The sequence below is a fragment of the Anopheles marshallii genome, chromosome 2, assembly GCF_943734725.1.
Source record: "Anopheles marshallii chromosome 2, idAnoMarsDA_429_01, whole genome shotgun sequence".
NCBI classification, from domain to species: Eukaryota; Metazoa; Arthropoda; class Insecta; order Diptera; family Culicidae; genus Anopheles; species Anopheles marshallii.
The window spans coordinates 77,144,365-77,160,811 of NC_071326.1; the positions used below are offsets into that span (position 1 = coordinate 77,144,365).

General features: G+C 46.4%; 1 protein-coding gene across 1 annotated transcript in view; it reads left to right on the forward strand.

The window, feature by feature from the left end:
* Nucleotides 1-321: 321 nt before the first annotated feature.
* LOC128709447 (ecdysone receptor) overlaps nt 322-16,447 on the forward strand; it is a 55,385-nt gene continuing 39,259 nt past the window's right edge. The window contains exon 1 of the mRNA XM_053804444.1: nt 322-838. Within this exon, the coding sequence (XP_053660419.1) occupies nt 322-838 (517 nt within the window). The remainder of the gene's footprint in view (nt 839-16,447) is intronic.

Here is a 16,447-nt window from a genome sequence, read left to right on the forward strand (position 1 = left end):
AGAAGTTTTCCTGCCGGAGAACTCCTTCCACCGCTCAACCTCAACTTCTCGACCTCAATACAACAAAACCCCCCAAACGGTACAAACGCTTCACCTCCGTCGAAGTACCTCCAGAATACGGCTGTAGAGGATCCTCTGCAGGACACGGGATCCATTCGACAATCGATTCGATTCATTCGCACACCGTTAACCTCAGTTGTGGAGTTGGAATACCACAGCTAGTAGCGATTAAGCAGGCATTGATTTAGTTGGGTAAGGGGCGAGGAGAGTCACGCAAACCCGGTAAGCAACTCCCGACCCCACAGCAACAAGCCTTACAAGATGATGAAAAGACGATGGTCCAATAACGGGGGCTTTACCGCCCTGCGCATGCTGGACGAGAGCAGCTCCGAGGTGACGTCCTCCTCGGCCGCGCTGGTCATGTCGCCGGGCATGACGATGTCACCGACGTCGCTCGGCTCACCGGAGTACAACGATCTCGAGCTGTGGGGCGCATACGATGAGAACGCGTACAACGGTCACAGTGTCCTGTCGAACGGGAACAATAATCTCGGCGGCGGTGGCTGCGGTGCCGTCGCCGCCAACCAGCTGCTGATGAACGGCATCATGAACGGTGGCAACAACCTGAACGGTATGATGAACGGGATCGGTCTCGGGCCGGGTTCGGTCGGCCCGACTGGTGGTGCGCAGGCCAGCACCAACCAGATACAGCAGTTTGTCGGCAACCTGATCAACGGCATGAACCACTCGCAGACGATCATACCACCGCTGCCCTCGATCATACAGAACACGATCATGAACACACCGCGCAGCGAATCGGTCAACTCCATCTCGTCAGGTAAGTGTGGCCAGAAATGTGTTTTTTTTGCCATGAGTCATACATAAAAGGGGGGAACTTTGGGGGTTAAACGGATCTGCACCTTTAAAAAGGAGATCTTGTCCTTGAATGTGTGCGCTCATCATCACCCAGGTACGAAGATCATAATGGCCGGGGCTTCAGACACACACTCGGGGGGAATTCCTGACCACTGTTTTGCACCACCATCTCGAAGATTCTTACTTTCATTGACCTAGATCCGCTTGCGCGAGGGTGTGTGAGTGAGTAAAGGCTGCGTTTTTTTTTAAATGCTGTTACGGAGTCGGTTCATTGTCGTCATAAACATGAAGGCAACGCGTCATCTCCCCGATCAACCAATGGCAGGATGATTAAGCATCGTCCGTGTGTGTGTGTGTGTGTTTTTTTTTGCAACCTTGCTCACCGGAACTTTTACAGATAACAACAGCTGCTGCCAGTGTTGGTGTTACTCGTCCATAGATGAAAGCCATGTCATGTGGCAATTTCACGTCCATATTTTAATGATTCTATGAGCTATGTTTAATTTTGGGTGAGGAAATCAGGTGCGTAAAAAAAAGCACGCTCTTAACCGCTATGTGCTGCAATCAATCGAATCTCGTGTTGTTCTTCTATCTGCAGCCACCGGCAGTGTCAACTTTTATTGCCCGTAATAAATTATACTCTCACTTGTTTTGTGCGCCCCCTCGTGAATGGACTGTGTGCGGTGACATTTCAACAAGTCAGCCCGGCATGCACGGTGCTGTTGGCAGGTACCTCCTGCTTACTGTCAAGGTACATTACAGCCAAATACCCAATGCGAGTCTGTTATGAAAGCGGGGGGGGGGGGGGGGGGGGGGTCTCCATAAATATCTATCTCGCATCGGTTCTGATTTTGTTGCGCCTGTTGGGCGGTGGGGGGGTTGATAAATTGATCATAAATTATGCTACCAATGGTGGACGGCGCACACACACAGTAGCCGTTCTCCGGACCCATTTGACGAATCTGCTCTTGACCTCAATTTCGGCGAAGAACATCTTCACGCGTGGAAGATGGAGAGGTGAAGTTTTCGGGATGGTAGGTTGGTCAGATGGTAGTAGCGCGCGTATATTAAAAACAAACCTCCCTCGCCCAGTCCAGTTTGCAGCGGTGTACGGTGGTGAGCTATGTTTTGGTGGGTCCACCGTACTCTTTCTCTCTCGAGTCGCGGGACGGTTGTGTGCGTATTATTCTAATCTGTTACCGCCATAGAGCGGGGCCCTCTAATACACTCTGCGCACGCACTGCGTGGCCCGTGTTTGGGACGCGATGTGCGCCTGTGTGAAGCGACACTTGCGCGAGTTTATCAACGCGGTTTTCTAGGTCAGCAACCAACACAACACGGGTCAGTATTCGCATTCAAACATAGAGAGGTGGTGGGGGGGATGGGGGGGGGTGGATAGGACACTGTGTGTGTTTGTGTCCACACATGTGGAGGTTTTTTTTTCAACATTCAACCCCCATCAACACGATTGCCTTCCTCAAACCCCAAACCATCCTTCACTTTGGTCCAAGTTGCACGACCACTCACACACACACGCGCAAGTGATTATCACACAAAAAAAACCCACACGGAATGCTGCCCGCTATCGACGTTGGTTTTGGGTGGCGCTATGCTTTACAGAGGCATATTTTTCAGGGTCACCCGCTAGGCAAGATTACTTTTGATTGGTGTGATGTGAAAATTCGTTTCTAACACCAACGAAAAATGGGGGGGGAGAGATGTTTTTTAACCTGCGTCATTGCCACTTCACAGTGAATAACCCTTCGCTCCAAGTACACTGACGAGACTTTGCAATTCTTACCCGTGTTGCATGATTGTACAGGTTGCAATGACTAAAAGAATGTTTGAACCAATCGAATGTCACGCTTCAATTAAATATGCTACGAAAAATGCAATTGTTTGGAGTGATCCAAGAAATTCACTAACCTCACTTTCTCAGTGTCCTGCACAATTTGACCCCACGACCCCTAACTCTTGGGCAGATATTTCCATGAATAATCCAAGATTTATTGGCGATTGGTTGTGATTAAGAGGAGGGGTTCGAGTGGGCCCAGCAAGGTCTTCATTAGTTTGCCTTCGATTCTTCCCCTAGCAGTGGTTAGGAAGGACGATTAAGTAAACCCCACCGATAAGGTGCCGCACAGGGAATGTTTTTTTTGTTTCGCTGAGGGGCATTCTCTAATCCTAAGGTTAATCAATGTGATGGTTGGGTTGTGTTTTGTTTTGGTGCGAGCTTGCTCGCTGCTTTAGACAACGTATTCTTGCTTCGTACGTGAAGGAACTACCACAAACGCCGGAAGTACAATAACAATAGCCAATCAAACGCTTCACATGCATATTTATGCGAAACCTTTTATTCGTTGTGCAAACGAAGTGTTATCAGTGACATATGAATATGGAGGGTGTTATTTATTCATATTAGACCCAATTTCTAGAGTTTTTTTTTATTAAGAAGTTCCAGTTCCGTTGAGAGTTGGGTGAATCAGATTCATGAATCTGAATGAATGAACCTCCATTTCAAAGATTCATGAATCCTCAAGATTCAGTGCCACTAGCCTTAGCAGTTCTTGTGTTGACTTCATCAACATCGAGAAAGAATAAAAATAACCTTAAGATGATGTTTCTGGAGATGATTCCCCCAAGACTCATGAATCTTGAGGATTCACGAAGCTTTAGGGATCATGAATCTTGAGAGTTAATGAATCTTCAAGGTTCATGATTTTCCGCAGAGTCGACTCCTGATTTGGATGACTCCTCGTTAAAGATTTACAGGAATGATTCGTGTCAAAAGATTCATTAAGCACAACACTAGTTGCACACCGTAACCTCTCTTGTCTGTAAGAGACGCTTAAAGTCTTCCAGCCGGTTGGTTCCTCTTCGAACTTATCAATCAATTTGATAAAGCATCATTACACATACCCTACGGTGGCATCCTGGTGTGCGCCCGGACAGCCCCATTATCCCACCCATTCCCCCCCATCGCCGGCTAAACTGGAACGCCCGCCGTGTGTCTATTGTTGTTACCCATTGTCGTCCGTGGGGACACACGGCAGTGGTGATAATGGGGTAAAGGGAACGCATCTGAAATGAGGTTAGCTTTGAGCCAATTTGATTAAATGATTACCCTCATTTCTTTGCGTTCGGTTTCGTTGGGTATTGGTTTTTTTTTTTTTTGGTTGGTTGACTTCACACCGAGTTCTGGGAAGACTCCTGGGTGGTGAGATATTGTCATGTGCCTTTGTAGGTCAAGGAAGCAGGATTGGATGGGATGGCATTGAAGGCACTAAACTTATGCTCCAAGTGCGATGAAACAGTGAAAGTGCAAGCGAATGAAACACCCAGACGTGTAATGGGAATTCCTTGAGAATTTGTACCTATAATTGCCATGTTCAACACACATGACATTTTATTTCCTTCTGCCCTCCCTGTTGGCGCCTAACCATTCGTCCCCAACACATTCCAAAATGGTTCATATAAATACATTGTTTTGCTGTGGCTTTGTAATCCGTTATCAGGTGGTTGGTTTTTTTTTCACCCGCTTCGTTGCTGCTGTGTGCGTCTGCCGTGTTCACATTTCCCATTTCCTGTTCAGTGTATTTGTTTTGTGGCCCCCGTAATTGGCGATGGGCCACGGTCGTTAGTTTTGTTTTTATTCGCATTTTTCAAGGGCATCGACATAAAGCGCGTTGTAACGAATGGGGGGGGTTGCTACTTCACCTATCAACACCCACCCACACCGAACCGAATTTTAGCTTCCGATGGGTCGGTTTAGACATGCTGATAAAAAACTATACACACAATACTCCAGCACACACCGGTGCAAATGGTTGGTAAATAGAGCGGAACTCCTCCTTTCTAACGCCCGGTAGACGACGGCGTTCATCCATCGGCGCCCAGGTGTGGCCAGGAAAAGATATATAAAAACATAAAGGTTCTCATTGACATATTCACACACACACACACACGCTCATGCTCATCGTGAAGAAAACACCCCCGAAAAAAAACAACCCCTCGATTGAAAGAAGGAAATTGCATCGTTTAGTGCACCACCCGGCCACACTTCTCCTAACCGATCCTCACACACCCTGCTGCTTTTTATGTGTCAAGGTTCCACCATGCGAAGGTCCTCCTGCCCTTAATTTTTTCGGTACAGCTCTGTACGATTTTCCTCCTAACCCACCCACCCCCATTGGCTTGTTTAAAAATTCCGCAGCCTATACTGGCAAATTGCACACGATTGCATCATTTGGCGGGTGGCCAAATTTGCCTCCGAGTTTGTTGTGTTTTTTTTCACTTTCGCGTTTTTACCAAATTCTTCTCCCCGCCACGCGGTGGCCGTGCGCGTCCGGGGGAGGGTGACGGGGTGACGCATCATCAAAAAATACACGGGAAAAAAGAAGAAAACTAATACACACGCGATGCGAAGTAACTGGCAGGTATTTGGTCATCTTGGCACGGGTATGGGATGGTGATAAAGTTCAATGCCCATGCTGTACCACCGTTGGTTGCGGGATGTGTTTGTTTGTCGCGATCTTGCCGAAACCGAACCGTTTAGTAGTTTCTTGACCTTTAACCGGTACTGTTTGGTAGTTTGTATTTGCTCGTACACGGGTCTAAATTAGAACAAGAAACGAACTTTATAGTTTAAACGGCAATGAGCACTTTCGTAGATGAGTAAATAAACTCAGAATGAACTGGCACAACGCAAAGATTCATGATTCTCTAAAGATTAAAGAATCGCTAATCATTAATGTTTTTTTTAGAAAAAATAAAACGATGTCATTGTCATGAATCGAACGACTCTTCACGCTATTCAGGCTGTCAATGAATCTGTAAGTAGTCATGAATCATTTGAGACTCGACTCTAGATTCTAACGACTCTTCATCGATGATTCGTATTGGTTAACTTTTCTCCTAAGATTCATTAGATTCAAGATTCAAGTTAGCAAAATTCTTCACAGAGTCGGTGAAATGTCGGTCGGTGAATGAAAAAAATCATAATTTTCATTTAAGTTTCATTCGCGGAGTCGTGTGATTTAAAATAGTCTGTAAATCTATAAAATTCTGTAAAAAATATATTGAAGCCCCATTCATCCGTTGACTGCCAAAGAACGTTTGAAACGTTTAGGGCCTTTACACACTTTACACTTCAGTTTCAATTAATCATAAGAGCCTAGAATAGCTATAAGCGATTAGAATGGGGGCGTTGTGCCTTGAGGTTGTTGTGTCGATAAAGAAGAAGAAGAAGAATAGCTCTCTATGGCGAAATCGTTTTCTGGTAGAATTTAGGATGTCTTCTCTTACTCTCAAAATTCAGACCTCAGAAAGTCTTATCGCAATCAAGATATTCGCTGTCGAGTTGAGAGTTGCTCAGAATTGCTATGCATTGAATTCGGAATGTACGGTGTGTGTTTTTTTTTTGTCGTTAGAACGGCCTGGCCGTATCGACTTATTTTACCACGTAGCCGGATAGTCAGTCCTTGCTACGGGGGATTGGCCCGGATGGGATTTTGGTCCAGTCCGTTCGTGTGAAGACCGGCGCCGCTACCATCATGCCACCGGGCCGGACCAATGTACGGTGTGTTATGGCCCAATCATCCGAAAATGCGCACTCGCGATTTAAGCTGATGAATTGGATCACTATGGCACAATTTTAACCATCTCTCCACATAGTGCAACTGTAATTATTGCATAATGCTTTGAGTATTTACAAAAAAAAAAAACAAATCCTTAATCACTTGAGCCAACAAACCGTAAAAGAATGCAAAACATTTGTACTACTTTCTTCCGACCAATTGCATCTGTTGCCGTCAAACTGCGCATTTAAAAACCGAAAGTCCCACGGCTTGCAAATTCCACACCACGTACATCTCTCAAAAATCCGGAGCGATGCAACAATCGTCCGCTCCTCCGTTGGACCACACTAACCCAAAAAAGTTCGACGAACTTTGCTCGCCATCAAAAACAAAAAAAAACCCGAGCGTGCGCCTGTGTGTATATAAGTTGATTGTTTTATCTATTCACCGCAAGCTCTCTTATGGTAGCACCACATCATCACCCCCAACAGCTTCCGCGCACGCTAAGCGCTTACAGCACGGCAACTGCACACCGAACTGCTGGCGTCTTTTCTAATGCATCCGAGGACCGTGTTGTGTGCGATAAACACGGTGTGCAACAAAATATCAGCTCCATCCCGTGGGGGGGGGGTTAAAGTTTTTAAAAATACCATCCCCAATACCAACACAGAGGCACACCGCACCGGCGCGCGGCACATGTGTCTGCGGTGGCGCATCGTGGATCAGGGAGGATCGGTTCTGCAACGAACTGCAGTGATGCAACGAGGGGTGTGTGTTTTTTTATTGTTACTTTTTAATCCTTGCCCATAGTGCCCGGTTTTGTCCCCCCGGGGTGCGCCGGTGAAGAGGAGCGGAGGGCGAACCCGTCTTGAGGAACCGATACGGCCGTTTTTTTTTTCGGGGTCAAGTTCGGTACTCGTCGTGGGGTGGGTGATCATAATTCGCACAAAACAACGTATAGAAGACGACCTGTGTTACTACTACTAATGCCCGTGGGGAGTTTTTTTCTGCGTGCTACCCACTATCTCAAATTGCGCCAACCCCGCGTGCATCTTGTGGGAGGAGAAAGGACCCCGGGCCGGGAAGAGGGGGGGGTGGACACCGGTGGAAAGGAAAGGAATGAAATAAAACAGCATTTTTACGATGATAAACATTTGCGCCGATGAATTCCGTGGGGCCTCCGGGAACACGGACGGGGGCGCGCTGCTCTGTCGGAAGAGGTGACCATGGGTGGGGTGGAAGCATGGAGTGGAAGCATCGTGCAAGAAGGGGATGAAGGGTAGTGGGTTGGGGTTGGTGTTGCGTTTTGGGGTGCGCCCGATAGAATGTGAGACACGAGTCGGAGGGGGCGACCGGGTCCGTGTTTGGCCTTGAAACAATTTTGCCACACCGCACCACCCCTCTACATATTGCACCCCTCCTCACCGCATGCAACTCCCTTGCGGAACGCAGTGACGACGGGGTGGCCTAGTGTGCGATTATCATCATCGTCGTTGAATGTCGATTTTTTTTTGCGCTGTGTTCAATGCCGGGGTTTGTTGTGTTTTTTTCGGGGTGAGTTTGACACTCACACATCCCACCAATAGCGCGACACTAGAGTTCATTGAGTAGTGTTGGTTTATTTTTAAGCTGATCTGGTGTAAGTGTGTTTTTTTTTTCGAACACCCAATTTTTCATCTGGGTCGTTCTGCTGTAAGGTCATACGCGAGCCATAGACGAAAAGAGAGAGAGAGCGAGAGAGTGAGGGTTTTTTTTGTAGCACCAAGGGGGAAAAAACACACACATCATGCCCAGTGCGGTTCAAAAACCCAACTCCCCAATCTCCACGCGGGAAGAATCGATAGGCGGATGCGGGAACGACGACGAGCACCATTGTCTTATCGCAGCTTTCGGGGCTGATTGGTTTTTGTGCCCTTTCGATCGTCTCGCTGCAGCTCTCCAATATAATGTGAATGGGTGCTGTGTGTTGTTTGTGTGTGCCGTATACGACACCCGAGGTGCGTCAGGACTCAAGACTAGGTCACCTCATTTTTGCGCGCAGTTCTCGTACGAGTGGCAGAAATTGTTGTTTTTTCTCACCCAGTTTTTCGTTTGCTGTTTGATAACCGTTACAAGCAGTAATGGGTAAGCCCTCCGGGAACTGTGTAGAAGGCTGGAGAAACAGGCCTGAGAGAAAAAAAGATGACCCGTTTTTGTTTTATCAGTGACAATGCTGCCAAGCATTAATGACGGATGAAGATGGTTAAATATAAGATGACTAAGAGATGATCGTGTGTTTGAAGAAAGTTCTGGTGGTGTAATGTATTTTTGAATATTTGATAGAGTATTTAGACTTTTAGACTTAATTTCTCCATGAAAACCTAAAACTATACATTCGTTTTAATGGCTAATACCTTCATATATTATTTGAGCTGTATCTCAGCTGCATCTCAGCTGTAACGTTAGAAAGTGGTCGTGTTGGAAGGAAATTCACTTTTGTAGTTAAATTAAATTTCCTCATCTAAACACCCTAGCAGACGTTCAATTTTATCGTCATCCCATACTAATTGAGCTGTTACTTAGCTGCATCTAAGCTGTATCTTCACTGTAAAGCAAAAAGATCAAGTACACCCAATTATTGGTGGAGTGCTACCAAGTTGCGTTTAGAATTGGGGCATCAGGAATCCTATTTCGACACATCAAACGGACACCACACACATAACTTAACCCCAATGAACGAATAATCGAATGCGTTTCTCGGCTTGATTGATTTAATATCCCGCGTTAAAAATAGGTCAAGCCCTTTTTTAAAACGCAACACATCTACACAAACACCGCTCACACAGCCGAATGTGTTTCAAATGTTGTAGAATCAGACCCGACGTGTGCGTACAACGTGGTCCGTGCACGGGTTGTTACGCATGCGTAATTCTCAATCGCGGTTGTCAGTTAGCGGAGAGGAGATGGAACAGATACCACAACAACATAAAAAAAAACACTTCACAGTTGCACGGGAAAAGAAATGTATGCTACAACGTGAACCATCGTATATTCGGCCCACATATATGCCGTGAGCTGCTACCGCCAACGCCAACCATCATCATCATCTTCCCCCCATCGGGAAGATGCGGTCTATGGTCAGGAACCGCCGCATGGCAGCGGGAACATAAATCGGGCAGCAAACGCATAACGGAGGCAGCTTTGGTGCAATGCAACGTAACACACTGTTACTGCAACACTACGCGCCACTACCTCGGAGGCGGAAGATGGCGCTGACGAGCACAGCCGCCTGTGCGTGTGTGTGTGTGTGTGCTAATGGGATGAAGAAATCTGCTTTTTGTGGGGTGGTTCGTTTCGGATTCGTTCTAGAAAACCGTGCACTCTCTCGCAACATCCGCGATCTGAGCAGTGCGGATCTGTGAAGAAGTGCGCGAAAGAGATAGCGCCGGCAAGGGGGGTGAGGTGCGTAGAACGGGGACTGGGGACTGTGGTTTCTATTTTTGTGCTGTTTACTAACCGCCGGATGCGGTATGGAACGCTGACGGAAACTCGAAATCACGTCGGATCGAACCGACAACTGAAGCTTCCCCATCTTTTGCGGTGCATTAGTAATAGGAAGCGAAAGAGAAAGTGTGTGTGAGAGAGAGAGAGAGATGATCAGTTATATCTATAGCAAAAACCTTAAATATAGTTAAAGCATCTGTGAAGAATTCTTGAGTTATTCTCAAGAATTAATCAAAGATTTTCAAGAATTCCTTTGATAGTTTCAAGACTTATTCAGAGAATTTCAAGAATTCCTCAGAGGTTTTCAAGAATTCCTCAAGGATTTTCCAGAATTCTTCAAAGATTTTCAAGAATTCCTCAAAGATTTTCAAGAATTCTTCAGAGATTTTCAAGAATTCTTCAGAGATTTTCAAGAATTCCTCAAAGATTTTCAAGAATTCTTCAGAGATTTTCAAGAATTCTTCAGAGATTTTCAAGATTTTCTCAGAGATTTTCAAGAATTCCTCAAAGATTTTCAAGAATTCTTCAGCGATTCGCAATCAAAATCACCAAATAGACGTATCTGTCTTATTACTAGTGTCAACGGACAGGATGTATGGATCTGTTCCGCATCACCATCGCGTCCATCGCATTGGTGGTTTGAGGATCAGTTTTCCAAACTTTTCATCATCTTTTCTTTTCCGACGGAACAGAAATATCACCCCAGCTGCTGCACAGTAGCCATCATTCGGAGCGGGGCAGTCATTTTGCGGTTGTGCGGTGGCGGGCCATGCAGTGTGCAAGGACGTGCCCCACATTGGACAGGATCGAGTGATCGACACCACCATCCCCAAAGACGTACGAGGGGCGAGTTCTGTCGACTGTGTGGTTATAAGTATCGCGTGCATTAGAGAGTTCATTAAACCAAAAATACCGCTGTGTGTACTGTGCTGTATGTCGTTCACGTATGCGCTGCTTTGGCACAAATTGACAGGGCGTCTGTATGATGGAACAGCTCAGAACGGAGCTGATGATGGAAACGGTGTGCGGTGTTAGGTGACAACTAGTTTCGTGCGCGGGGAGATGTGTCAAGCTCAACGCGAAGCACTTGCACACACTACTTGCCAGTAGAGGTGGTAAATTTATCAACTAGACGATAAAAAGTAAACGCAAACGGCAAAATACAGGAAGTCATCTGGTTCGATAGAGCTTGGGTGGGATTATTTGGGGTTAGATTTCATCATCTCACCACTATCCGTGTAACGCGTACCTCTTCACTTCTCAAGATGCCTTCATGCAAACGTCATTTGGTAAAGTTACCATGTTGTTTGTTACAAAAACATGCCGATAAACTACGTCTCAATCCCTATATTTCCAACACACGAGCCTAGGGATTAACCGGATTGATGGATAGCTTCGATTTCAGCATGAAGTTATTTTGCTTTATTGACTTTCTTCCTTTTCGACGCAGGAAAGAAAATGAATCGCTGCTAGTCGATACATTTTTTGTTGTCGTCAGTTGCCGTTTTGCTGCTAAGTGTTTTTCGCGACCTCTATTGTGCTTGATTTACTACGGAACAACGCATTGAGGAGCGATATATCGCGGCCATATTACGTCATGTGATGTGCGTGTGATGTTATGGCTCTAACGTTAAGGAAGTGAATGGTGACCATCGTCCACACGCACTTGATGTGGGTTTTTTGGTGGATAATTTGTAGTAGATCTTGTGACAGAAAAAAAAACATTCACACATGAAACCACCATTTCGGCAGCAGGAAGGAAATCTATCCGTGGGCTCAGCCAAATCGGTAACCAACGATACCAACGCAGCTGCGTAGCCTACGCCGAAAGGAAATTTATAGCAAACCAACCATTCGGCCATTATAATGGGCACCAACACACTGTCGTTGCTAAGGAGTAAATTTTTCTCACCCAATTGCGGGAACCACCAGGTACTTTTGCCGGGAAGTCATTAATCATCCCGCAAATGAATGACACACTCACGAGAGCGCACCTCTAATCGGTTGCTCTTTTTTTTTGGGAGGTCTGATTTAGCCACCTTCTGCCACCCGAGGACATAACAACCTCCAAGATTCGATGTTTCTCATTGTCCCGAAAAGAATGTGTGTCGGATTAGCCTCTCGGCCTCCATTAGCGTCGTTCGCCCTGCTGCACGGACGGTGTTGCGTAATCGCCGAAAGGCAGTTCAAAGATGGTTTCGATCGATTTCGGCCAAAAACACATATGGGACGGATGTGGAAGATTTTTATTTTGTTTTCTCGATTGGTACTACTAGATTTTTTTGTGTTGGTGGCGAGAGGTAACTTCTCATCATTATACTATTTTTTTTCTTGGGGGGGTTCTATTTCCCATCCGTCGAGGAAACAGATGTTTTCGATGTTGCTTCGTGTCAACGTCAGGGTGGACAGTAAATTAGATAACCTTGGCATTGAGTTTACTGGTCTGACGTCTGTTTGTCTATTTTTTAGACCAAACATTAGACGAAAATCTTATTTGTTCAAGTAATTAATGTTGGTGTTTGTTCGTTAAAAAAAATGTCACTCCGATATAAAAATCATCTGCGTATTTCAAGACTCCGAAAGGAGAGAAAAACGGTGCTTGATGATTGAAATTGTACGCCTGTGTGTAAAAGGAACAACGCTCCATACGAATGTTGTCATCCTCGGTTAATGAAGAGATGCGACACTTTGGTGCGTGTCCCATGCAACGCGCTATTTCAGGTCATCTAGGCTCTGTCTGCCGGCCAACTTTGTCACATGTCCATCAACGGTGTCCATCCCCCCTTCTTTACCATACGCTTTGAGAACCGTTCCGTTCCGAACGCGTACAACGAATTCTTACATTGGCGAATATGTCCTCTTATACGCATCGAAATTGTACACACACACACACGCACACAGTCCTACTAAAACTGATCGTTGGCCTAAAAATCAATTACTAACCCCAAAAATAAAACCATCTCTGTGTGTGTGTGTTTTTTTAATGCGTAGACATTGGGAGACGCTTCGGAAGTTTCGTCCTTCTCGTACTACCCGCGAATATTCAGGTCGAATGCGTTAGGTGTCAAGATGTCTAGTGCTCTGCCCCATCGTTTGCGGGATTGACCGGCTTGAATGTGACTCTCACGCTCTCTAGTGATGGCTGTGGGCGAAGGCGACACGCTGATGAGGTTGGATTTTCTCTGCAGTGCGTGCAATTGACAATTGACAGCGGTTCGAGTGTGAAGAATTACAGCTGTGCTGTAACAGAAGGAAAGGAGATGGATATTATTGACGTATCGAAGTACTTTGTGTAGAGATCTACACTATTTCAGCTCTATTTCTTTTACGAATATGAATGAAAGCAATTCACTAATGTATTTTTTTTCCTTTTTGTATCATTACAGGTAAGCGGAGAACTCCATACAACAACCTCAGAGATACCTCAGACGCTCAGATCTCGGAAAGCTTAAGTACACCTTTTAAGACATTTTGGGCCGAATTCTAGATATAAGCAAATAGGAAGTTAAAAAAGAGGCCCCCGGTTTGTTGTCATTCGATGACACTTATCTGCAATCTTTTCTCCTCAACGTGTTCCCACAATGGGCGCAGGGTCGTCTAAGTGACGTCTGTTTGTTCTGCACCATTGGAGGAGGCGCGGGACGCGGTTGACAATTTCGTCTCAAGTTACCACGGCTAGGCGAAATCTATCCATCACAACTGCGGACGATCACTTAAGGCGTGCCTTTCATCCCTTTTCAACAACTCCACTCCACCCGGGAGGGGGGACACAGGGTCTGAATGGGATTGTTCGCGATTTCTTTGCACGCGAACACCGGGAATAGTGAAACCATCGCCGCCAACAGTTGCGCTGGCTGACACGGCGATAGGGTGACCCAATTACCGTGTTCGCGACATTGAACCACAAGTTTTTGCGGTACCGGTTTTGGATTTCACTTTCTTTGGGATGGTTAGGTCGTGGTGTGTTTTGGATCTTCGGCGTTCCTAAAGGTTTTTTTTTTTGTTCTGATGATACAAACCATATGGTCAATGCGACATCGGCTCATCAGTTTAAAGCTGTGATGATGAATATAAGGTCAGGGAAAGATCAATATAGAGCACGAAGATCTCGTTTTTGGACATCAACTAGCAGGTAGCGTTTGGGTACAGCATTCTTTTTTACTATTCGGATAAAGTTCCTAGTCAAGGTCATCTAGTATTGAGGTAGTTTTGGACATTAAAAAATGAAGAGCATGGAATTTGATATCGCCCGAAGCAACTATTATCAAAGAATACAGCCAAATAGATTCTACGAACAAAAGATGTTTCGACAAGATGTTGCCGTGAAGACTATTAAGGCATGGCATAATAGACAAGACACTAGGGGTGGTCCCATGGTTTCGGATAGGCTTCTATAGAGACGTTCTAGTGGGCACATGAAACTTGATACCCTCCGCCATAGACCATTAATTGGAAGGTGAAGTTTTCGTCGGACATTTTGTGTATCCATATCCCGGAAGGTACATCCAAAATCTCACTGATCAATTATTGTTACAGCTCAGTGACTTTTCTAGAAACTTTCCTCTCTTTTAGACTTGCGAGGTAGATGGGATATTCGAGGAGAATGTAAGGAGCTTTGCAGCTTGCAGATGGAAATTTTACACCCGATTAACGATCACCTATGTTCGCTAGCTATTGATGAACGGTTGTCGACAACAGGTTGCCCTAAAGCGATTTTCGTGGTGGAGCCAATTCCTCTCCATGCTCTCCAAAGATATGCGTGCCTTGGCGGACACTTCATGTTTGCCGAGTCGAATAGAAGAAGATGTTGAGCGATTCGCCGATTTTTATTTTCGCCTCTAGGGACCGCTTCTCCTCGGAATGGTCTTGCACTGATTTCAGCGTACTTTCCATTTTTATTCACCAAACGGCAGCGGGGACCCGTGTTTCGCGGTACTTGTCAGCGAAAGTGCGTGAGGGTCCATTTATTCAGGTTCCGGGAATAATAGAGAGCAACAGCGAAAAGAGCACCAACGGCCCAAAAGTAAACATCGGCAGAGAGCCAGGAGCCCCTCGTTGCCATTGGTGGTGTCAGAGTGAGCCTTCGGAAAGGTCCACCAAAGGCGGGCAGAAGGGGTCTGTTACCCCATTTGCGACTTTCCTTCCCTCTGTTGCTCGACCGGTTTCAGAATGCGGCCGCAATACCAGGTTTTTGGCCTTTTAGGACCTGGAGGGTATCTTGCTACGTCCGGCCAGTACCACATTTGGCAATAGGTTTGTGGTACCAACCGGGCTTCCACCAAAAAGGAGGACATTGCGAGGTGTGTGTATGTGTTTGTGTGCGTGTGGAACCGGTTGGCAGAGCGACCCTCGGGTGCTTCTCCGTGCAGGAGGGGGTGTTGTGTGCCCTGCAAATCCACCAAGCCCGCAGGGGTGTTTTTTTTTTTGCACGAAAGGGTTGCGGACGCCACTCTGCTATATCTTCCCGGAGGCGCACAACACTACTCACCCCATTTCACTTTCGACTTTTGATTTTATTTCTTCCACACCTTTCCTGTGTTTCCCTTTCGTTTGGCGGCAGCTTTCTCCTGCGCACGCACCCTCTAGCGGGCACCACTCGCTCTTCACTTTCGTTTGCCTCACACTTTCGGCCGTGGAAGCACTGCTTTCGGACGTCTAACTTTCGCCGTCGGCCGGTGTGCCGTCTGTGCGTGACATTTACGTTTGATTGAGCTTTCTTTGAGTAGGCTCCCCCCCCCAAAAAAAGACGACGCCAAAGATGAAAACCCCGTTGTAGTACACCACGTGAGAAATTTCGAAGGTAAATAATAGACGAGGCGCGCACAGTACGAGCGCGCGAGGTGTGCATAGTCGACGACGGTATCGATCGTCCAATTATCGGATCTACCTTCGAGCAGGCGTCGAATCGCTCCCATTGTGCGTGCAAGCGTTTATGGCCTACGAGGTGCAAGAGGAAAGATAATTAAAAGATTGATACGATGCTGCACGAGAGAGCCGTCGCACACACGGTGCCGTCCTAAAGATCTAGTCTCGCGCAGAGGAGTAGGCAAACGGAGGCAAAAAAAATAGATCTAGATCAGATAAACGAGACCACTCGCTAGCTAGCTCTCGTTCTTCCCACTGTTCCGCGTTGAATCCTAACCCTGAATGTGTGATGATCACGCGACGCGGTGTCAACCACAGCATTTAGCCCAGGCTTAGCGCTGGTAACTGGTGACACCCTTTCGTAACCGACCCGCGCCCGTAGATCGTCGCTCTTTTCGAAACCAACCTTCCCAACATGAATCATGAATGAGCGAGAGATTGCACGCCGTGGGGTTTTTGTGTTTGCTCCTTGCCCATTGCGTGGGGGAGGGGGGGGGGGAGAAGGTGGCTATAAGTTTGTGTTTGTGCTCACGTATTAAAAAAAAAAAACACACACACACATCGTGTACATCGTGCTCTCTATCTCTCGTCTGGTGTTGCGCGCTCACACTCTATGTTTTCTAAATCACCCGGGCTTGACCTACTTT